A 23,830-nucleotide genomic window follows, 5' to 3' on the forward strand; every position below is an offset into this window, starting at 1 on the left:
GCAAAAAGGAAAACGGCCCAGAAAAAAAAAGATTAATCCTTGAGATATCTTAATTTAAGCAAAGAATAAGGCGTCAATGGCCACATGGGACACTTTTATCAGTAAAGTTAAAGCTATAAAACTTATAAAAATGTAGTCCAATATTTATTCTTCCTTCATCTTCTAAAGCTCTCCAGTTGAGCCAGATTGGAGTCTTTGCCAGCCCAGTTCTGCCCTTGGCTTTATATTTGACAGACTTGTTTTGAAGGGTTTTTTCTTAATCGAGGTAATATTTCTGTAATCGTCCACTTTAGCAGTCTTCTGTGGTCTTTTAACTCTTTTGGCATAGCTGTACTGGCCAGTGCATTCCTTCTTTTGTGTTGATTTGTCCTCTACTACAGTTTTTGCTATTTCGCTGACAGGTTTGTTGAGGTTTTCCAGAATAATGATGCCCCTTTTATCTTATTAACTTGTCATGAAATAATAAGAGAACCGACCTCGCCTGGCTTTGTAACTCCAGGTCAATGAATTGTCCGATGAATTTTTAGCCTCTGAAAATTTAGGACAATCTATATCCCTTCAGTTAATGTCAAATTTTTTAATTTTTTAAAAACCCCTTGAATTACAGCTGGAGGTCTGTACTTCACTCACAGCTTGACTATTTAAAATCCTCCTTTTGGGTAAAATAAAGTGGCAGAAAGCAAATCCTGTTCTCTGGAATATCATGATGCAGATTTGGGTTTACCTGTACATGAAAACTCATATGTTGACTGGCAAAATTCATCATTTAAATTAAGAGAAACCACCAGCATGGAGATAGACAAATAAAGACAAATTGCCAAAAATGTCAGTAAGAAATAAAGAGGATATAATGATGGAAAAATCAAAGTCACAGCTGAGAAAAAAACCTCATTTAGTTCTTACACAACAACAGGCATCCGTGTCTACGTGCCACAGACAGAGCCAAACGCACAGCTTATAGACGTCTGATTCACTCCTGTCTGGAAAGGACGGCAAAGAAAGGGGGAAAAAAAGAGAAGATCAAAGGTTGTTCAGGCCATAAAACCAATACCAGATAAGATGGCTTGGCTGTGAAACCACACATACGCTGATGATTCAGTTCACCGGTGACAACTTTAAACTGAGAGTCCCCTTTCTCAGTTAAGATAAGATAAGATAGAACTTTATTAATCCCTCGGGTGGGTTCCTCTGGGAAATTTGTAGTTAGCACTACCTCTTCACCTTAATTAACATGAATGCACACACAGTCAGTTAACTCTCATGTTTAATGGTCTGAGCAGCTCCACAGTAACACGCACAGTCAAAACGATCAGCATGTGAACAAAAAACCCACCTTTTTACTTCCTTTCAACATAAACACAAAGATTAGTGCCAACCTGACCTTGGCAGTAACGTTTGATAATGGTAATAATATACTAATAAACTAATTATTAGCTATGCAATAACTATGTTATTCTTTTACACTTAGGTTTTCTCCACAACTACAAGCTGTAAGCAGCAGAGGAAAATTCTGGGATCATTGACAAAGTTAATTTTATTTTTAATTTCATTGAGTTCCTGTTCCTGTTTTATATCCAGGCATCTTCACTGATTTTGTTTGGTTGTTGATTTCACAGCTCATGATTCATGTTCTGATCTGCTGTTTGGCCCTAATCACAGTAATCACATGTGGCGCTGCTGAATTCCCATAAAACCGCTCTCTGCTGGATGACATGTGGCTGCAGTGTTCAGGATTTAAAGACAGTTCAGTGTAAACATCACATTTGAACTAAACAAACATAGTACTTATGAATCAGTCCTCTTCTTTCTGCTGCTCATTTCCTGCCTACATTTTTTAAAAATCAATTTTACTGATTTTTCTTCATAACTGGAGCATCTTCTGCTTCACTCACTTTCAGCTTCATCCCAAAGTACTACTGTATATTTACTGGGCGTATTCACAGATGCTTTTCACATGTTCTACACTGCGCTAATGCTGAATATGAAAGAGCTGCTAACTTACCCAGTGTAGTATGTGTTTTAGATGTCTCACAACTTTGTTTCTCATCGTTTCTCCCTCCCTGTTGTTGTCTAACAGATGAACTTTCTTGTCATTGTTGATTAAGATGGAAGCCCAAAAGCATCGATAACTAATTACAGGTTATCTCTGTGGTGTTGCTTGATCAGTAATCAACTCTGACTTGGTGCATGTAGTCAAGTATTGCACTTGTGTTGTGTTCTTGTCCTTGCGCATTTCTATTTTATGATTTTATTATATTTTATGGAAGCATTTGTGATACTGATGAAACCCACTAATTAAATAACAGCCACCTCAGTAATGTGGAACTATGAAAACTTCAGATTAGCTTTTAATGCAATGATATAACAGTAAAATGATGTTCAGCTGGTACTAAGGGCCCCAAGCTTTGCCAAGAAAATACCACCAGCATGAACCACTGATACAAGACAGGGTGGATCTATGTTGTCATGTTGTTTATACTAAATTTTGAAAATGTCCAGAGAAGATTTTGTCTCTCTTCTGTTGTCCAGTGTCAGTGAAATTGTAGACTCAGTTTCCTATCCTTAGGTGACAGGAGCGTTCTTCAGCAGCTGTAGCCCATCTGTAGCACTCTGGCTATTCTCCTCTAGCCACATCAACAAGGTATTTTCAGCCAGAGAACTGCTGCTCATGTTTTCTCTTTTTCAGACTCTACTCTATAAATGCTGCAAATGCTGGTCGTCTGTCCAGCACGTCTGGGACAAAGAACAAGCCACATTCAGAGTCACTGAAATCACCTTCTTCCTCATTTTGCTGGGTCAGCAGCTTATATTGACCATATCTACATGCTCAAAGGCACTAATCACTGCTCCCACGTGATTGCCCAATTACATATTTGCAGTAACGAGCAGTTGAAAGTGACCGATCGTGGTAAATAGAAGTCTGCTGTCTGTTTGAGATCCAATATCTCCTGTTTTTCCCATTTTTGGGGTTTGTGTGACGTTTCAACCCACTTACTTTCTTTTTTGCTCCGTGACTTTCACGTTCTGGACATTTTCCAGTCTGGTTTCTGCAAATTGCACTCCACTGAAACCGCTTTACTTAAAGTGTCTAGTGACATTCTGATGGCAGCAGACACCGTTCTGGTTATTTTGGATCTCACCTCTGCTTTTGATACTGTTGATCACAGCATCATGATAAATAGGCTGAAGGATTTGTTCAGGATTACTGGTGTTGTTTTAAAATGGTTTATGTCGTATCTATCTGAGAGATCTTTTACTGTCTGTATGAATCATGTGTTGTCTGAAACATCAGTTCTGCCTTCTGGGGTACCTCAAGGATCTGTTTTAGGTCTGATTCTCTTTTTGCTGCATATACTCCCTCTAGGCCAAATTATCAGACGTTACAATAATATTTCTTATCATCTCTATGCTGATGACATTCAGTTATACTGTTCTTTCAAAACATCTCAGTTTTATAAATAATTGTGTCAGAAATCAAACCAGTTTGGATTGCATTTATATAGTGCTTTTCGAGAACCTCAAAGCGCTTTACAATTCCACTATTCATTCACGCTCACATTCACACACTGGTGGAGGCTACAGGTGTAGCCACAGCTGCCCTGGGGCAGACTGACAGGAGCGAAGCTGCCATATCGCACCATAGGCCCCTTTGGCCATCACCAGTAGGCAGTAGGTGAAGTGTCTTGCCCAAGGACACAACGAACGAGCTGGGGCTCGAACCGGCAACCTTCCGATTACAAGACGAACTGCCAACTCGTAAGCCACGATCGCCCCCATGATCTAAATGATAATTTTCTCCAGTTAAATGCAGATAAAAACAGAAACTTTGATTATAGCTCCTGCTCTCAGTCCTTTAGACCCTTCATTTCAAATCAAATCAAATCAAATCACTTTTATTGTCACATCACATGTGCAGGTACATTGGTACAGCACATGTGAGTGAAATTCTTGTGTGCGAGCTTCAGTCGAGCCTCAGAAACTTAGGTGTTATATTTGACAGTCCACTGTCTCTTGAGAAACAGTCTAAACAACTTTTCCGGAACTGTTTTTATCATCTAAGAAACATTTCTAAACTCAGACTACTGGTGTCAAAGGCAGAACTTGAGATGATTATTCATGCTTTTATCTCTTCTCGTTTGGATTATTGTAATGGTCGTTTTACTTGTCTCAACAAATCAGCTCTGAATCGCCTTCAGACTGTACAGAATGCCGCGGCAAGACTTATAACCGGAACAAACAAGAGTTTTGGCTTCTCTTCATTGGTTGCCAGTAAATTTTAGGGTTCATTTTAAAATTTTAGTTGTAACTTTTAGAGCTCTGCACGGTGAAGCTCCCCAGTATATCTCTGACCTGTTGAAACCTCATGCTTCATCCTAAGCACTTAGGTCGTCAGGTCAGAGGCTACTGTTGGTCCCACGTACTAGGTTCAAAACACGTGGGGATCGGGCTTTTCAGGCACTGGCACCTAGGCTGTGGAACTCTCTGCCGTTGTCTTTACACTGTCTAGACTCCATTGACTCCTTTAAAAAGCAGCTGAAGACATTTTTATACAAACAAGCTTTTAACTTTTTTTTCCACTGTTTTATGTTATTTTATTTGTATTTCTGGTTTTATTGTGAAGCACTTTGTGATTTTTATCTGTGAAATGTGATGTATAAATAATTTATACTTACTTACTTACTTACTTACATCTACCACACACAGCTATGTAATGAACCAGAAGATTATTTCTGCTGGGACGCCCTCTAATGGGCAGGATATGGACATAAAACAAGCACAACACAAATGCATTAAAATATTTCCCAAGATTCACAGCAAAAGAAAAAAAAACAAAAACCCTGTCAAAGTAAGACGGCTCTCAGAATACCTACCAACTTACTTCTCTATGAAGCAGCACCAGTAAGGGATGGAGGAACTCACAATAACAACAACTTTTGTGAATACCATTGTAAGTTTTATTGAAATTTTTTCTTAACAACAAAAGACAGGTGTCACAGTGATTTGACAAAAATAAAAGTGCTCGCCAACACAAACTCTTTTCTCCCACAGGAAAGAAACTACACAGATATAGTGTGCTACAATGATGTTAAGTCACACTTGCGGCCCAAACCCCCCCCCCCCCCCAATAAATAAATAATAATTAAACAAAGAAGAATCAAAGATGCATAGGATATCTGACGATACCTCTGTGAAGGCTCCGACTGTGTTACTGCATGATGAATTAACACATTCTACATGAAGATTACGACAAACCGTAGAGAACATGCTGACTTCCAAAACAAACAAAACTTGCTTGTCATTTCGAACGCCACACAGTTATATTAAAAATTAGACAAAGATTACATAGAAATTAGAAACTTGTGTTAAGAAAAGGGGTTTTTTCCCCTCTCGTTAACGACATAGACCGTAGCAAAGGGATCTTGACAGGGTAGTATCATAAGAGTGAGGTGTGCAGTGTTTTTCAAACAAGCTTAGTTTTGCACAAGTACTTGAAAATGCAGCTTTTAATTACCAAATGCCTGATGTTCTCCTAGTTACAAATGAAAATAAATAGGTCAATAAATAAATTTGCTGCTCTTTTGTTTTGTTTTGTTTTTTTCTACAGTCATTTGCCATATGACATATGACATATGAGATTTTCTACAGTAAATTCTCAAATGCTCAACCTGCCATCTAAATTTAACAAAAAAATCAACACATTCTCCTCAGCTTGACCCTCCAGGAGGCCTTGAGAGAATGATTTCAAGAAATAGTTCAACATTTACTGAAATTTGCTTTTCTACTCACATGCTGAGAGCTCCATAAAAAGATCAGCACGGCTCCGTACATACATACATATACATAAACTCAGCACAAAATGTAAGGAAATTTGTGTTTGGTTGATTATTTCTTTGTTGTAACAATGCAAAAAATCTTAAACACTTAGAAGTCCTTATTTATTTCCCTTTTAATGACACTACATTTGTACATTTATGGGTTGAGCAGCAGAGTTGAGTTTCCTGTGTTCGGTTCATCCACATGCTACTAAATTGTTAATATGTCTTTTTTCTTCAGACTTCAATCATCCAATCCAACATACAACACCAAGCAAAAGTCAATAGCAGAATAAACTGTTTGGTATTGGCAGAGAAGATTTGGCAAATGTTACATGGGCGCAAGCCACATACTCACTCTGCTGCTCAACCCACAAAAGCATTGTCCTTATAAATGTGGTACCATATAAGGGGAAATAAGCAGACTTTCCGCTGGTATGAGATTTATTGTCAAGAAGCATTGTTACAATAAAGAAACAATAATCAAACAGAAATGTTTTTACGTTTTGTGCTAAGTTTATATAATCAGGTAGCAGCTGGTTAGCTTAGCCTAAAGTTTTAGGATAATTGAAATAAATGCCAGGCTACTACTTGTCCCTTTTTCTGGTCTTAATGCTATGCTAGGCTATGCTGTGGCTGCTTGCTATATTTTCATATTTATCACACATAAATTATCAGCTAAAGTAGAAAATATAATGTGGAAAATATATTTTCATTGCTGCTAGGCTAACTGCTATCACGTTCTTTTAGTTTAATGATTAGAGGTCATGGTAAAGTAAACATCACTTCACTTATTACTGCTAACAATGGTCACTGAATTTGAGCAGAAATCCAGACTTTTAATAAAGCATAGGACTCAGTCTGAGAATAGCTATGTAACAAATGGTTTAACTGGTGATTCACTGTTAGGCTCTAATGGTCCATTTTCAGTACCGCAGTGTCTGAAGCTATTATTAGCTGTAATGAAGCTGAAACCACTCTCTCACTTTGTGGAACACAGCTGCAGGTGATCCTGTGCCCGATAAGGATGCAAGTATTTGATATAGTTCGACAAAGAGTCCTAAAAAGATTCCTGTGCACAGATTAGGCTACATTTGCTGGCAAGCCTTTGTAAACATAAGCACATTAACAATCTTTTGCACTCTCCACTGTTTCTGGATCAGTGTTGGTTCTAAACAGTGGAAAAAGCCTGATGTTTAGAGTTTGTATTGTGTGCGGAAAGCTTAGTTTAAACTTTTTTTTCTATAAAAGAGAAACTCAGAAGCTTGCTTTTTTGTGTTTTCTATATTTCAAATAAGACTCATTCCAGCAGCATGAGACTGAAGGTTAAAGCATTTGTCACACGCCAGAAACGTGAGAGTAGGAAACCCTGACCTGAAGGAGAAATCAGTCCTATAATCTGTAAGGCAAATAACTGTTTCCCAAAGTGTTAAACTATTTCTTTAAGATCATTGACGTCACCTGATGACCCACAAAGTGAGAACTGCTGACATTAATCTCAATCATCCTCCTTACACGTGCTTTATAACACCCACATCGAAGCTAGCTGCATCTGTGCTCGAGCACAACTACAGATGATCACTCCATCCTCTGCCCGTTCCTTCACCCTCTGACCATTTCCTCCACCAACCCCAAACCCTCTGGCCTGTTTTTTCAGCAGCAGGCCCACATGCCCACTGTCTACCACAAAAACTTTAGACCGTCATAGGAGCTGGCTACAATAATACTGGATTTCTACACTTGCAAATAGAAAAAATACTGTAGCGCTACAATGTTTAGAAGGAAACATCTTCCTAACACGTGAAACTTCTCACAGCACTTGAGGCCGAAATGCATTAAGAGTGAATTGCAAATATGGAAAAGTTACTAGTGAAAGTATACTCATAGCTCCCATTTGGGAAAAGTAAACAACCTGGAAAATCTTGGCATTTTTTAAGTGTTTTTTCCTTTGAATCTTTCTTCTTCGTCCTCCTCTGCGGTTGTAAACATAGACATTATGGCTAAAATGAATGTTTCAGTGTGACTTTTTTAATGAACCTTGGCAGTGGTGGCACACAGTGTGAATATGTAAAATTGGAAGTACACACATACGTCCTCTGAGCTGCTCCCAAAAACTCAGAGTGCGAGTCTGTATGGTTGAACTGTTTCATTAGCTCAAAATGCATTTCGGCCCCTAGTACATCTTTATCTTTAAAGACACTTCCTTTACAACCACTTATTTCCCAACTTAAATATGTTCCCTACCCCAAAGTAAAATTGCTAGCACCAAACCCTGAACCCCTTTAACCCCCCCCCCAACAGAAATATTCAAACACAAATGATCAAATCATGGCCTCCAAATAAAAACATTCAAACACATACATTCAAAGCTTAACTCCCAACCCTAACTTTTATATCTAGAAGTTTACTTTCTGTACCACTATCACCTCAGGCCAGCGTTTGCCCACCGCACACCGAGCTCGGATCCCTCTGCCCCAGACCTGATCCTACCGTTTCCCTAACCAAAACATAAAATCTGAAATTAAGTCTAAACCCCTCTTCGCCTTTGCAGATCTGAGACTTAAATCCCTGGTCTAGGAGCTGATGATCTGACCTGACCAGGTCTCATGCTTTGTGCCTGGATTCAGGTGGGTGATCACCACGTCGACAGCCTGAATCTTCTGGTTCTTGGGAGGGATGGGGCACACTTTGTACGTAACCTCGTCTCCTTCCATAGGCACGTACTCTCCCTCAATGCTGTTCAGGAAACAGAGACAATATAAAAGAAAAAGTAAAAACAAAGCATTTTTTCACATTCTTGCAGAGTGCTTTCTTTAAATCAAGCAACTAAAATCAAGGTCTGTGGACTTGTTTTCACGCCGACCAAGCTGCTACGTTCATGCACAACAGCCAATGAGAATTGAGTTTTAGAAATACTTCTGGTAGATTAAGATTTCATTCAAATTTCTCCACCACTGATCTCCACCAAACCTGGAGGACTCTACCTGTGCTATATAGACTGTATATAAAAGATGATCATGGGATTCCAACTGCTGTTAATATAAACGTGAATTTGAGATGTTAAATGTTCAAATTCAGACTAACTTACTTGTCATTATTGACCCTTGAACCAAGTATTTAAGGTTAGAGCCTGATTGATTTAATGGCAGTTAGATATTATAAGTTGATGCTGGCCAGTCTTGATCTACTTGTATCAGTGTTTACAAAGAAAAATTAATTTATTATGAAGAAAAATAATTTATTACACCTTTTGTTATGAAGAATAAAAAGTGAAAAAGAGACAAAAGATAAACCCTTAAGTGAGTGCTAATGTGATGTTGTATAGTTTGTCCACTAGAGGCCACTCTACAATTTCCTGATCTGAGTAGAGATGGGCAGAGTGTAAATAAGTAAATAACAACATATAACAAATGTTAGCGAATTCTGTTTCTGTTTTGTGAGTCTGAACGGAAAAAAAAACTATATCGGAATATCAGATTATTTAATTCACCAAATGTCTGTCTTAAAAATCGTACATTTCTGGGGCTCTACTTCTGGTGCACATAGCTACGTCTACTTTATTATCTTGTTTACGCTAATAGGGAACATAATTTATTTAAAAAAGGAATGTATGGCTTTACCAAATAAGTCCTGAAGGTGGCAATTATGAACATAAACTTATGAGAAAAGTGTTTATTAGGTCATAAATTAAATGAGTTAGGTTAACATCTTATTTACAGTCAGATGTGCTTTTACAGCCGGAGAAGTCTCCCTCTGCTGGCCGTTAGAAAGAATGCAGGCTTAAACCATTTTCAATCCCAGAGGCTATCTTTTATATACAGTGTACAATTGCCATCTACTTCACAGCTGACTCCAATCATTTAAAAAAAACATAAATAAAAAAAGAGAGAAATTACACAGTCAAAAAATAAATACTGTAAAGTCTTAGTAGTTTCTGTGTAACCCACATTTACTTGCTGCTGATCTGTGCATGTTAAATAGACTGCACTGTGAGTCCAAAGACAACTTTGATACCAGGACATTTCAGTGCGGCCACTCACTCAGAGATGTGGACAAAGATGTCCTCTCCTCCGTGGGAAGGCCGTATGAATCCATGACCCTGAGACCTGGAGAAGTTTTTACACACCCCTTTAAATACAGGACCTGATTTAGCTCGCACTGTCCTGTAGAGGAAGAGAGATAGAAGCAAAGAGGAAAAAGAGACAGTGCATTTTAAATAAACAGCATAATTATTTTACAAAAGCATTAGTCAAAAAAAACAAAAAAAACAGAGAGAGAGCACCAATAGCGCTATTTGTACTCACGCTGAGTATGTGCGAGTACGTTTAGTAGGCAGTGGGCTAGGCAGCTCTCCGGGCTGTGGTGGTTTCCTCTCCTTCTCCCAAACCCGGCTGCCCTCCCTCAGGAAGGGAAAGGAGAGCTGCAAGGGAGTGCGCGGAGAAGTGAGGGGCAGTGGGGGGACTGTCGGCAAAGAGGGGTCAGGGTCTGACATCGTGACTTGTTAGAGTCTGGGTTTTCTTTTGCTCTCTTTTTGGGTTTCCTCCAGCGGTTTGCAAAGAAAGAGAAGGAGGAGGGTTCACACCTCCTGCATGGCACAAGCGTTGGTGAGGGAGAGGAGGCTTTTCAGAGGAGAGCTCTTACAGGTGAAGGAGTTGAGCAAACCCTAAAGTGAAGGAACAAGACAAAGGGTTAATGCCAGAAAGAGAATACGGCTTTGTCATCGGCACAAAGGTGAGGAATAAAAGTCACAACCAACAGAGAAACCCAGTATGTCCAAATACGCACAATGCTTTCTTTGTAATAAAAATTTTGTAAAAAATACTGATAAATGGACACATTTTCAGTTGTTTTGGCTAGTGTTGCTACAAATACAGCTCAGTTTAATTTATATAGTGTCATTATGTGCCTGGAGTTTGTTTTTCTTAACTTTAATGAAACTGCAATGTGTTCTTTAAAGCTTTCCTTTACTCACATTGTTGCACTATAAACATCATGACCCCAATAAGAATTTAGAAAATGCATAAACATTAGCATACATGTATTGTTGTATAGCATCTCCAAACTCAGTGACTCTAAAATTGTTTGATAAACTGAAAAGGCTTAGTATTCCTTCAGGCTATGGAAAACAAACATCACCTCTTAAACCAATAAAGCCTAAAGGTCCCATTATGATGTAAATATCAAAGCTCTCCTGGAAGGCCACCTCATCACATATTATTAGATTAAAGTGCCGCACTCTACCGGACTGACATCCATTACAGGATTGGTCTGCATTCAAACAACGAGCTGCTTCGTTTCAGAGCCACTAGATGATGAATGCCATATTAGCAAGCTCATGAAACAAACGGCTTTGGGGCATCGCTCAACAGAGGTTAAACGGCTAACGCTAAAACCTGGTTTATCAAACAAACGCAGATGCGGGCGGGTGTGTTACTGGGACCATCAGCAAGCACCTCCCAGTGAATCACTGAGGCTTGCAGGCTGAATGTTTGACAAAGACTGATGAGACGCATGTGTGCCAGACTGAATATCACAGGCTCCATCCAATATCACCCTTTCTGTTTCTTACTCTCAGTCTAAATATAGTCATGTGTAGTGGGATTGACGCCATCTTTGAACTAGACCACAGGATCCTGAGGCAGGATCCTGTGGTCTGGGCTGCTGTATTACAATGAATACAAGTTTCAGAAATATCAATAGAAGCTACAGGAGGAGCTTATGTTGCTGGGATTTTTGAGACCATCTTTATTCTTCACACTCTGAACTCTCCTAGGCAGCTTCAGGAATAGTTCTACAGGTTTCCTGAAAGACAGTCAAAGCTCTTATTTCATTTAAAATGGTATTTCCTAAGTTGCCTGTTATATGTAGATACGACACTGGTTCAAAGTCCAAAGAAAACTTTTGAAAGACCTTCAGAAATCCTCGAGAACTATTGCTCACAAGCATAAAATAGTACTTTTGCAGTACTGAGGTGAAAGTCTTGGCATATATCAACATCTATGTAAAAAGGGAGAAAATTGAACAAGTGGAGGACAAAAGAAGAGTGACAGTACTCCCACACCTGAGGCAACTAATTACCTCTGTTTAATATATGGTTCGCTGAAACCTCAGCAAGGCTTCCATCCTCTTAGATGCTGATGACATGACACCGTGTCACTGGTTGGTAAGCCCCGACCAAGTAATTGTGAAATAGACAATATATGTAGTGAAATATGAAATGGTTATATTAGAAATTTAATCACCAAACGAGCTTTAAAGATGATTTGAAAAAGCCAAATTGTGCCTCAGAGTAGCTCTAAAGGTTCGTGCTGGTTTCTGTGAATATTAAAGGATTTCAAGTCCACAGCATCCTCAAAGCAGTGCTTCTGATCTCTGACTTTCTAAAGAAAAACACTGCAAATGGCTGCTGAGCGAGGGCTCTGCTGGGGATCCTGTTGGATAGACAGAGCTGATGCAGTGATGGTGACGAACACACGCATCTATCATCACGGCGGCACAGAGGACAGGACTGATGGCATGACTGATGGATGACAAAGCACAAAAATGTAGCCTGAATAATTCAGAAACTTGACAGGCACAGCTTCCTCTGTCATTGGCCCATATATTAGGCTGAGAGTAGGCCACTAAAATGGATTTGTCTAATGAGTCTGCACCGTCAGAGCAAACATTTTAACCAGGAGGGGTGAAGGCTGATCTAGAGGAAGGAAGGGGGCTACAAAAGCTCCGAGGAGACAGACAAAAGGCCAAAAAGAAAGCACCTCCCTGCCTGTGAAACTGTGGCCGTCTGTGGTCCTCTGCATCAGTATGGGACACACGTCAGCTCCCCCCCCCCCCCCCCCCCCCCCACACACACACACACACACATACACAGAGCCTGTCTTTAAACTTTACATCATCCTTTCAAACAGACAAACCGCCCAAATGATTTTATAGTATCATTTGTGTGTCTGAGGAGTCTGAATAATTCAGCAGCAAATAAGCGCCCTTCAGGCGGCTTGTTTCCAGAACATTCTCACACAGTGGCAGCCTGAGACAAGAAGGCGAGAGGATGCTCCACTAACGGCGAGAAAACCCCCACACCTAACATACACTAACACGCAGAGGAAGAAAAAAGAAGAAGAAGAAGACTATAGTAAATGTTAGCTCTGGGTTAGAAAGCAGAGATTTAAACACAACACTGCCAGAAACCGCCGCCGTCGGCCGGACGCAGAGAAGAGGAGCGCTGGATGCGTAAATCCCTCCATCAGCCAGATCGATCCAACGATTACTTACTGTAAAAGCGCCGATCAGCTGTCAGGTCAACACGTCCCCGTCCTTTAATGTGGCGTAAGACAATTATGAAGTTGAATCTGCGGGGACATGTGGCGGATAAGTCAGTGGATCTTGGTATGGACGCGGCGCACACGGGTGGGATGGGAGGAGGAGAGAAAAAAAGCAGCAGCAAATGAAAAGGAGGCAGCAGAGATGGGGCGGGGGTGCAGGAGGTGGGGGGGTTGGTGGTGAAAACAACGGCTTCCCTATCCTACACCCCACTCTTTGTTCTCTGCGCGGAGGGAAGCGTGTTTTTTAATGTTTTAGCAGTCTCTGGTGCTTTAATAGTGTGAGACAGATGGTTTTATATGAGTCACAGGCCTGTGCTTGAGTGTCCTTGAAAATTAAAAGTCATGTCAGCTTTGATTTAATAATAAGACACAATTTCATTAGTGGTCATGGGCACCTCTTTGACAGCTTTCCATCAAAAGCTAATTTAACTGGACCGCTTGGCTCGCATGTCTCAGATGACTGAAAGCTATCCTGTGTCTGATAACAAGACATGAGTTTAGACCTTCCTCTCATTCATTCTTTGCAATAATTTGTGTCCTGTTTACTCTCCTGTGCTCTTCTTTTCCCCTCTCACTCCTCAACCTTCCAGAGGTCTCTTCCTCTTAAGAAAAGGGGGTTCTTCTTCCCCACGGTCGCCAGTCACTTGCTTTAAAAAAAGGCTTGCTGGGGTTCTCTCTTATATTGCGCAGCTGCACCTGCAAACGATTCTTTTTGTTAACTGTACAACCCAAATTCATTAAAGCATTGGAGTTTGCACTTTAATATTAAATTATGGATGAAATTTGGTCATTATTAAAGCTCCCTTCACTCCAAATCATTTACTACAGCAGCTGTTCTTTATTACATAGAGACAAATTGACAGTGTTCACTTCTTTTTCTTATATTACAGTATCTCAGGAATTAAATATGTATTTAAATTTCTTTACAGCTGCAGCTTGTATTTTTGCAGTTACACATCTTCACTGTCTTGTAACTAAAAATTTCCTCCCTGAAAATCGTTTCCGGGCCTTTATAGCCATCCCGTGTTTCTGTGACATTTCAGAACTGACACTTTGTTTAAAATAGCTGCAAACATGTTTTTCAACTGATTGGCTTAGAGGAAAAGGACCAGAGGATTTATTTAAAAAAAAAGAAAATAAAAAAATGAGGTTACCATAGTGTTAGTCGTGTGTAAAAATATGTCACATTCCCCCAGATCCACACCCATCTGACTACACCACTATTTACAGATTTTTTAACTTTAGGAATCTAAAGGTCTTCAATCAATCCAGAATATCAGAAATCAAAGACCAACCTCGCTTTCTGTAGTCTACTGTTTATTTCCAAATGTGTGAAATATATTGTGAGGATGTTTTTTTTAAAACATTTATTAAGAGGGAGAAAAGAAGAAATCAGCTCATATGAAGTCACATCACTAGAACACAGGCAAATAAGTGAGATCTGTGAATTTTTATTGTTTGTACAACCCACTGCATTTCTATTATACAGAAAAGATCATTTGTGAGGAAGAGAACACAGAAAGCACACTAAAGCGGACATTTGACATACACTGGTTTAGAATCGGGAGGGGGTTAAATCCTTCACCTGATGTGAGCTTCATCGGGTACCAGGAAGTTTGGAAAAGCATTAGACTCTGTCATGTGAAGGTTTCAGAGGGACCTTTAATTAAACTGACACCCTCACAGATCACTGGTCTGGGTTTCTTATGAGTGTCCTCATTAACATGTTTTTTAAAACTCTGATTGGTCACAATTATTTTAAGCATTTCCCCAACAATGCCATCGTATTTATTGGTGGAGTAAAAAATAAACAAAAGAAGCAGCAAACCAAAGCCCTCCAAAAAAACAAAAAATTAAACCAAAAACCTGACGATATAGGTTTGAAGAGGTCCAAGTTAACCCTGTGCTTTTATGGAGGTGCAGGTAAGTCTGCAGAAAAAAAATAAATAAGTAACACATAAATAACTGGGAGTGGGTCGGCTGAAGTGCTTGATCTTGTAAAGACACAAGGACTGACTGGGAACAGTTTAGGGATAGTGGTTGTGATATTAGCAAGGAAAGAAAAAAAAAAGAGTGCCAGTCACTGTATCCACGAGCAGCATTAAAGCATGTGGTTTGTTGTTTTTGTTTGTTTTGTTTTTTTTAAATACAGCATGAAATGTAACACCGTCTTTTGGGTCTTAAAATGAATATGTACTGTAATGAAGTACAACCAGACAGAGGACCCCCTCTCACAGTTAGATACACAGTAATCTGATGTTCAGTGCGTCCCACATGTTGCAGCTAAGCTAAGTTTCCCAGAATGCCCTAGATCAAATTCCTAGATAAAGGAAAAGATGTCAAACTTGGTGTTAAAGTGGGCATTTATATGAAGATGCTAGACCTGCTACGCAGCAAACCACATCCTCGTGGCCACCAGGGGGCAGACGAGCTAAACTTCAGGGGGAATAAATACGTGCATATGGCTTAACAACATTTGGATTTTGACCGTCACTAAATGGACTAAATGGGCTTAGACATGCAATGCACGGCAGCTTTTAGCTGTTTAGGGTGAACTTTGGAATAACACTGGGACAATTTGGATGAAGCCAAACATTGCCATGCAGAGGTCAACACAATCCTAAAGCAATAAGGTGATTGCCCTCTACACTGCAAACGCACTAGCAGAGCATCAGCTTGCAGCGTATTATGTCACCGATTAGTGTGTCAAAGTGTGCGAGTGTGTCCCTCGTTTTTTTGTTATAACAGAATCTCTAACCGGTTATCAATGATTCACTGAAACATGGCTGCTTATAATAACTCTGTACTGATGAATTAAATTTTAACATTGGAGCAAACTGTTCCACGGTGAACATTAGCGTCACACTTGGCTCTACGTTTAACTCTTACAGGCATACAGACACATTAAATCAGCCAGAACTGTAAGATAATGCTGACGATGAAATAATCATTATACTTTATCCTCCTTATTCTTCACAATCTTCACCACGGTTCCCCCCCTCTGACAATCATCTTCCTCATTCTCAGTGCTGCATCTCCTTCATCCTGTTGAGGGCGGAGCCCGCCTGGAACCATTGGATCTGTGTCTCGTTGAAGCTGTGGTTGAGCTGCAAGGTCTCCTCAGTGCCGTCGCTGTGTTTTAAGACTGCGGTCAGAGGCTGCCAAGGATGGGAAAAAGAAAAAAGGAGAAGACATGATTGTTAGCAAGAATATCAGTCGCGTTTATGACTGCTTTTCCAGTATTTCTTCACCCGCTCACCTTTCCTGGAGCGAAGCTTTTAAGTCCTCTGATGGAGATCTTGTCGTCGGGGCGGATCTTGTCATAGTCTGATGGGTTGCTGAAGGTCAGGGGGAGCAGGCCCTGCTTCTTGAGATTTGTTTCTGAGGATATGACAAAATCAGGTTGAGGTGCGAATTAAGTGACGCTACTATCTACGATTCCTCTGCTCATCTCGTGTTTGTGCAGTACCGTGGATTCTAGCGAAGCTCTTGACAATTATAGCTCTCCCTCCCAGATGCCTGGGCTCCAGTGCAGCATGCTCTCGGCTCGAGCCCTCACCGTAGTTGTCGTCACCAACCACAACCCAGGAAATGCCGTTGGCCTTCACGCAACATGACAGAAAGCATGTCAGAAGAGATTTCTGGTTTTAAATGAGACTCAGTGATTCCTTCTGGTCTTTACCTTGTAGTGACGAGCCACGTCAGGGACTCCTCCATACTCTCCTGTCAGGTGATTCTTGATCTTGTTGACAGCATCGTTCTCGCTGTTGACCGCACCGATCAGCATGTTGTTGGAAATGTTATCGAGGTGACCGCGGAACTTCAGCCAAGGTCCTGCGGCGCTGATGTGGTCTGTGGTGCATTTTCCCTTCACCTGCACAGATAGACAGACCCCAGTGTATAAACATTTTGACTCTGATCAGAATTTGAGGGCCAAATCTGACAGACCAATGCCCTTTCAGGACCCTCACCTTGATGAGGACCTGCATGTTCTCCAGATCGTTTCTGTGCCACTTGTCAAAGGGCTCCAACAGCTGCAGGCGGTTGCTCTGAGGGTTGACGTCCACCTTGAGGCTGCTGCCATCAGCAGGAGGGTGCTGGTAGGTGTCCTGGCCAGGGTCAAAGTCCCTGGATGGGAGTTCATCTCCATTTGGGGGCTCCAGTTTGAACTTCTCCCCGCTTGGGGTTGTAAGGTAATCTGTCTCAGGGTTGAAGTTTAATGTGCCAGCGATTGCAAGAGCAGTAACGATCTGATGGACGAGAGGAGAGGGGAAGCTTTAAGCTGTGAAAAGGAGGCTTGTGTGTAGTGTGGGCTGATTTGCTGTGGGTTTACCTCGGGGGAGGTAACAAACGCGTGCGTTGCGGGGTTAGCGTCGTTCCTGGCAGTGAAGTTTCTGTTGTAGGAGGTGACGATGGTGTTCTTCTCTCCCTTTTTCACATCGCGCCTGAAACAAACAAAAAGATTGCACTTTTCCAAGTCAAGGCTCCACAGAGCAACAGCCACTCTAAAACCAAAGCCCACCGAACGGGAAGACAGAATGTCTTTAGCTAGCTAATAGAAGCAGTGTTTTAATATGTTAAGATTAGTGCTGTCAGCGTTAATCTCGTTAAAATGACGTTAATGCCATAACTGCATTAACACAGCAAATCTCATTTAGCAAGTTAGCGTGGATCGCCCCGTGCGTGGAGCTGGACGGCACTAACACATTAACGAGCTAACCGCGCTAACGCGTTGACGCCGTGCAGCCCCACACACGGGGCAATCCACGCTAACTCGCTAACTGAGATTTGCTGCGTTAATGCGGTTATGGCATTAACGTCCTTTTAACGAGATTAACGCTGACGGCACTAGTTAAGACACATTTTTTTCGGTATGCAGTCAAAGCAGTCAAACACTTTGAGACACCATCTACCTGTCCCACTGTCCAATGCAGGGTCCGCATGCATTTGCAAGGACCACACCTCCAACATCTCCAAGGATCTTTGACTGCAGGAAAACAAAAACAAACAAAAAAAAGGGTTAAATTTAGACTGCTTTAGACTGTTGTTACTGTAATGAAAGTGCAACTCTCCGCTGCTTCCGTGTGCAGACACTCACATATCCATCTCTCTCAATGGTGGCACGAATCTGCTCTGAGCCGGGGGTGACTGTGAACTGTGCTTTACACTTCAGGCCTTTATCCAAAGCCTGTTTGGCCACAGAGGCGGCACGACCCATGTCCTCGTAGCTGGAGTTAGTGCAGCTGCCGATCAGACCTTTTAAACAAAAAAAAAAAAAAAAAGCAACTTTATAACTTCATCTACTGTAAAAATCCCCCAATTCAAAACATGCGCATCTCCTTCTAAATAAGCAGGCACCTAAATGTAGCTTTATGTAACTGCTAAAGGAGCTCTGTAATTGTAATCTGAGCTCTGTAATTAGAAGTCCATAATCACATGAAGTACAAACAAAGCCCTGAAGCTTATTCATCAGTGGAGAGTTACGTACCAACTTTCACCTCAAGCGGCCAGCCGTTCTTTTGAGCCGCAGCACCGACTTCAGACACTGGGTGAGCCAGGTCAGGAGTGAAAGGTCCATTAATGTGGGGCTTCAGCTACACGAACAAACAGCACAATGCTGAATGGACCACACAAACTTCATCATTACGGGCGTGTATGCATCTCTCACTTGCACTCTTCTGATTTGTTACAGTCATGATCAGTTGTGTTGGTGCAGAAGGTAATTAGAGATATACTGAAAAGCTGTGACAGCACTCTGGGATATTACAGTCTGATAGTACCTCTGGGGCAGAAAAATGACAACAAAGCAGACCATTCTGTGATAATGTAACTTGACAGTAATACAGAAAAACAACAACAAAAAACATGTCTGAAAACTGTATTAAGCCTAAGAGGGTCAATTATTAAGCCTGTGGCCTCTTCGAGTGATGGGTAGGCACCAACTAGGTGAGCAGTTGTCTACTAGGCCTCAAATCAGCTAATACAAGTCAACAGTGTGTTTAGTGTCCAACATCATGATGGTCAAACTTCTTTAAATACATACAATTTACTTGGTGAAGTCACAGTGGCTATAGCCATCTTTTACATGCATTCTGTTTCAACTTAAAACGGGACGCACCTCGTCCAGATTGAGCTCGATGATCTGGTCATACTCGCAGCCTTGATCCGGTACCAACAAATCCGAGTATTCATCAGCCACAGCGGCGATCTCTGAGAACAGACACGTGGAGATGGAATCAATGAGTAGAGTTTAAAATGACACAACTCTGCAGGTCTCCATCACACTCTAGGTGATTATGAATGTATTTAAAAAGGACGCCAACACATCAGCTGTGACCTCAGCACACACCTGCACGTCCAGTCTTCTTCAGGTAGGTCCTCATGCGGTGATTGTAAGGAAACACGGAGGTTGTTGCCCCGATTTCTGCTCCCATGTTGCAAATAGTGGCCATTCCTGCACACACAGACAGGCTGTAGTTAACCCTTGGGGTCACTTGGGACCATTTTTGGTCCCGAGGGTCACGAAAGGATGGATTTTTAAAAATGTGCTCCTGCACAAAAAATAATAATGGATCAAAATGAATGTTGGTGCCAATCTTTGGACCATCTAAAGGCCTAATTATAATAACTATCAAATATTACTTCAAATGTTTTTTATGGAAAATATTTAAGTTTTTAGTTTTTTTCTGTTAAAAAACAGGGCGCTCATGTACCCAAACTGGGATTTAAAGGGTTAAAACAATGAAAATATAATTAAAACTTGATATGGATATTTTAAGAAGAAGTAGTTTTAAAAGACTGACTCATTTAAAGTGGAAAAAAATATTGATATATAATATTTTAGAGCACTTTTTGGGGCGGATCATGAAAGGATGGATTTTTGAAGTGCTCACAAGGGTTAAGCAAGTCATTCCGATCCTGCTGTTTCTTGGTGTTCGGTACAGGAAGTTGTACTGTATGAACACTTTCAAGCTCATAAGCTTTTGATTACTAACCCGTGCAGGAAATGGAGTCGACTCCTGGTCCATGGTACTCTATGATGGCTCCAGTGCCTCCCTTTACAGTCAGGATGCCGGCCACCTTCAAGATGACATCCTTAGGAGACGTCCAGCCGGACAGGGTGCCTGTCAGCTTCACGCCAATCACCTTAGAGGAAGACAGAACGTTAATGAAATGACAAAAAAAGAGGAAAAAAAAAAGAGCAAGATGAACTTTGCAATCCGCTAACCTTGGGACACTTGAGCTCCCAGGGGATTCCCGCCATGACATCTACGGCGTCAGCTCCACCCACTCCAATGCAGATGCTACCAAGCCCACCACCGTTTGGCGTGTGGGAATCTGTGCCAATAAGCATTACTCCTGGATAGGCATAGTTCTCTAGGATGATCTGTTAATACACAAAAAGCATTGTTATAGCCCAATAATCACAGCTGTCATAGTCTGACTGAAGCTCTGTTTGCACGTTTAGTAAAAAATACCTGATGGATAATTCCAGAGCCAGGTTTCCAGAAGCCAACGCCATATTTTGCCCCAGCACTGGACAGGAAGTTGTAAACCTCGTGATTCACGTCCTATGAAGAGAGTCGCGTCTACAGCTCAGTTTCAGGTTATATTTTAATGAGAAGAAGTCGCCACAGTGTGGAAATGGACATGGCTTACCTTTGCTCTGGCTAAATCCTCGGGTCCTCCAACCTGAGCCTCAATCAAGTGATCGCAGTGGATGGTGGAAGGCACAGCCACTTTTGGCAGCCCGCTGCTGATGAACTGGAGCATCGCCATCTGAGCAGTAGCATCCTGCATGGCCACGCGGTCAGGACGCAGGCGCAGGTAGGTGCGGCCGCGATCGATCTCCTGGTTGTGGGGGTCATCGAGGTGACCGTACACAATCTTCTCTGACAGGGTGAGGGGACGGTTGAGCCTGGAGGAAAAAATAAATAAATAAAAATATTCGGGAGATTGTAAGATCCAACAGAAGAAGATTCAGTGAGGAAAATGTAATGAGTAGATGCGTGACAGAACTACAATCTCCCAAATCACAGATAACACATTAAAAAAAGGGACCTGGAGGGAGGATTGTGTAGTTGATGATAACAAATGGCACTACAACTATGACGAGAAACTGTTAAAGGGAAAACAAACACTACAGTCCAAGCATTCAAACAGATAAGCCGAGTGTTGCAGGAAACATTGATGTGTGCCAGAGCAAATATAGAGCAGATCAGGGTAGTGCTGACCTTTTTCGCACAATGTCAATGTTGGACTGGAGCTTCTCGTAGCTGATGAAGGAAGTGGGCTCAAAGCGGCTCATGGACACTTTGGCCTTCGCTCTGTACGCTGTGGAGATGTGCAGGCGCCGTGCACCATGGCCCAGAGCCAGCTGGAGACATAAAAACAAACACAGTGTTAGCAGAACAACAAAGCAGAGAATGACCATTCCTCGACACAAATCTGGATTTACTTGAGTGTAAATATTTTTAGCACTTTGGTCGTCTTTTGAAAATCATTGTGAGGCACAGCTGGAAGAGCAGGATTAGTAACAGCTAAGCTCAAAACCATCCAGAATGGGAAGTTAACTTAGGAATGCTATTTTGCTCCCAGTTCTCAAGCGTCACATGTGAGAGTCACCGCCCCTCCCCAGAAGACTTGCCAAAAATACTTTGTCAACCTTTGGAAAGAGTGTCAAACGTCCCCTCAAAAATTTGAAGCTCTTTAATGTGAGTACAGTAATTCAATAAAACCATAAAATGTGTGTGAGAGACTTGATTTACAAGGTTGAGTGTTTATTATTGCTTCTCTCTCGCTTTAAGCCGCATGTGACTTCTAATAAACGTCAGTGACAGTTCAATGCGGGTTCATATAATGGGAGTTTTGACACCTGTTGGTCTCTTTGGCCAACAAGAAAACCTGCGGTTACTGCATGTATTACACACATCACTCGGCTTTAAAGCTAGCTGAATAAATATGTTTGCTTTGGGCCTAGAATATGTTCTGTTATTTCATATCTACTTCCCTGTCTTGCAGGCTGCTTCTCTGTGCGTATGCGGGGAGCTCTAACCTTGCGGTTAACCTTGCTGTTAAAACCAAAACTTGTCAATTACAGCCGAGCCATCCACGGTCATTAGACAGCTCCGAACAGCCACTGTAACGCCCGGTAAACGGAGTCACTATAGTCGTGATTTATTAAGCCTGAGTCAAACTAGCTAGATGCGTTCAGAGCAGCCGGGACACGATGACCTGGACAACTAAGCAGTGCTAGTGTCTCAGATTATCTCTCCACTTCAGCCTCTCGGTGCTTGAACTGGGTCAGCACAGCATTCAGTCAGATTTATTAAATCTCATAAAGAAGGTGGCATCCGCCTCGGCTGGACAAATGCGATGAAATTAGTCAATTTGTCTCTTACCTGGAGCCGAGCGACCGTGAGACAGTAAGTTGCCATTTTGTTCACTGACAAAGATGTGAGGGTCGGTGATGACGTAACACAATTGTAAGGCGGCCTTCTTCTTCTTCTTCTTCTTTGGAGTTTAACGTCCAGCTGTGACACGAAGCGTGCTGCCGCTTAGTGGAGAAAAAAATTAAACAAGTCATGCAGTAGAGGGCTAAGCTGTGCTGCTTTATAGAGAGAAGAGGCTTTTTCCTGGTAACGCTTACAAACAAGCCATCTTTGTTAAGTCTACTTGTACTGTCGTGAACTTTAACACTAGCTGAAGCTAGTCTGAGTGTCAAAATTCGTGTGTGCCAGGCAGGATGTGGACACAAATGCACGACTTGAGACAGAACATCAGCTCAAAGGACAGCTTTAACGCTCAACTTTCAGAAAGACAAAAATACAAGGAGTGGCTGATCAGAAGCAAAAAATAAATTAAAAAAATAGAAATCTCAAGGAACCGTGAAATAAGGAAACACACAACCATCCAGGGAGGGCATGACAAAGGACAAACGGGAGACTGACACAATAAAAACACATCAGGTAACGGGAAACACAAGTGCATCTAATGAGGAAAAGAAGACAGGGAAGGTAAAACAAAATACCAAATGCACTGGACAAAGGTTGCCAAAATGAAACAGGAAATAACTAAAATCGGGTAACATCACCGACAGAGGCTTGACAACACACAGGGAACAGCGGGGCCCGTGGTAAACTGAAGTAACAGTAACTGAAACAAAAGCACGAAGCAGGAAAAACACAACGACTAAGAAACAACTTGATGATAACGAAACAGAGAGCATCCTTCTGAATTCACATGACTGCTTCAGTAAGGGTGAACTTTTTTTTCACCTGACTTCGTATTAGATCATGGACTCATAGCTGTGGTGGTTTTCATTCACATGTAAACCACTTCACTGTTGCAGCTGGAGATTATTTGAATAACTGAATTGAACTGGTCAAATTGCCCCCAATTTTCTATGTTATGGACTCGGGTGGTGCTGCCGATCTCAGCAGCTGGGCAAGAAGGTGAACGGCGGATGGCATAAGCTGGGTCGTGACTGGACTGAAATGTCGACTCAGGTAGAGGATGAGGATGATATGGGTATAGAGGACTGAACGGAGTTAGGAAAGGACGAGGACGAGGTAGTAAGTGGGGAGAGGATGAAAATTTGGTTGGAATGCCAAATTAGAAACGGGCGATAGCAGAAGTTCAGATGAAGGGAGTGCTGTAGTTTGGAAGAAGATAGTAAGAGAGGAATTCAAAATA

General features: G+C 41.5%; 2 protein-coding genes across 2 annotated transcripts; both read right to left on the reverse strand.

The window, feature by feature from the left end:
• Window positions 1-4,932: 4,932 nt before the first annotated feature.
• csdc2a (cold shock domain containing C2, RNA binding a) lies at window positions 4,933-13,248 on the reverse strand. The gene is made up of 4 exons (XM_085283829.1): window positions 13,086-13,248; window positions 10,118-10,476; window positions 9,854-9,976; window positions 4,933-8,549 (listed from the first exon to the last, which is right to left on the reverse strand). Exons 2-4 carry the CDS (start codon window positions 10,303-10,305, stop codon window positions 8,387-8,389), a joined length of 474 nt encoding a protein of 157 aa, XP_085139955.1. The 5' UTR covers window positions 10,306-10,476; window positions 13,086-13,248; the 3' UTR covers window positions 4,933-8,386.
• A 1,318-nt stretch (window positions 13,249-14,566) lies between these two features.
• aco2 (aconitase 2, mitochondrial) lies at window positions 14,567-22,665 on the reverse strand. Its single transcript, XM_085283830.1, has 17 exons — window positions 22,537-22,665; window positions 21,370-21,512; window positions 20,795-21,053; window positions 20,614-20,706; window positions 20,364-20,522; window positions 20,131-20,281; window positions 19,485-19,589; window positions 19,254-19,345; window positions 18,624-18,729; window positions 18,234-18,391; window positions 18,049-18,122; window positions 17,469-17,580; window positions 17,107-17,385; window positions 16,818-17,009; window positions 16,605-16,737; window positions 16,395-16,516; window positions 14,567-16,293 (listed from the first exon to the last, which is right to left on the reverse strand). Exons 1-17 carry the CDS (start codon window positions 22,570-22,572, stop codon window positions 16,159-16,161), a joined length of 2,349 nt encoding a protein of 782 aa, XP_085139956.1. The 5' UTR covers window positions 22,573-22,665; the 3' UTR covers window positions 14,567-16,158.
• Between the last annotated feature and the right edge of the window lie 1,165 nt (window positions 22,666-23,830).

Source organism: Mchenga conophoros, linkage group LG8 (assembly GCF_057382185.1).
Source record: "Mchenga conophoros isolate Kocher_MC1m ecotype Shallow Benthic linkage group LG8, M_conophoros_male_GT1.1, whole genome shotgun sequence".
NCBI classification, from domain to species: domain Eukaryota; kingdom Metazoa; phylum Chordata; class Actinopteri; order Cichliformes; family Cichlidae; genus Mchenga; species Mchenga conophoros.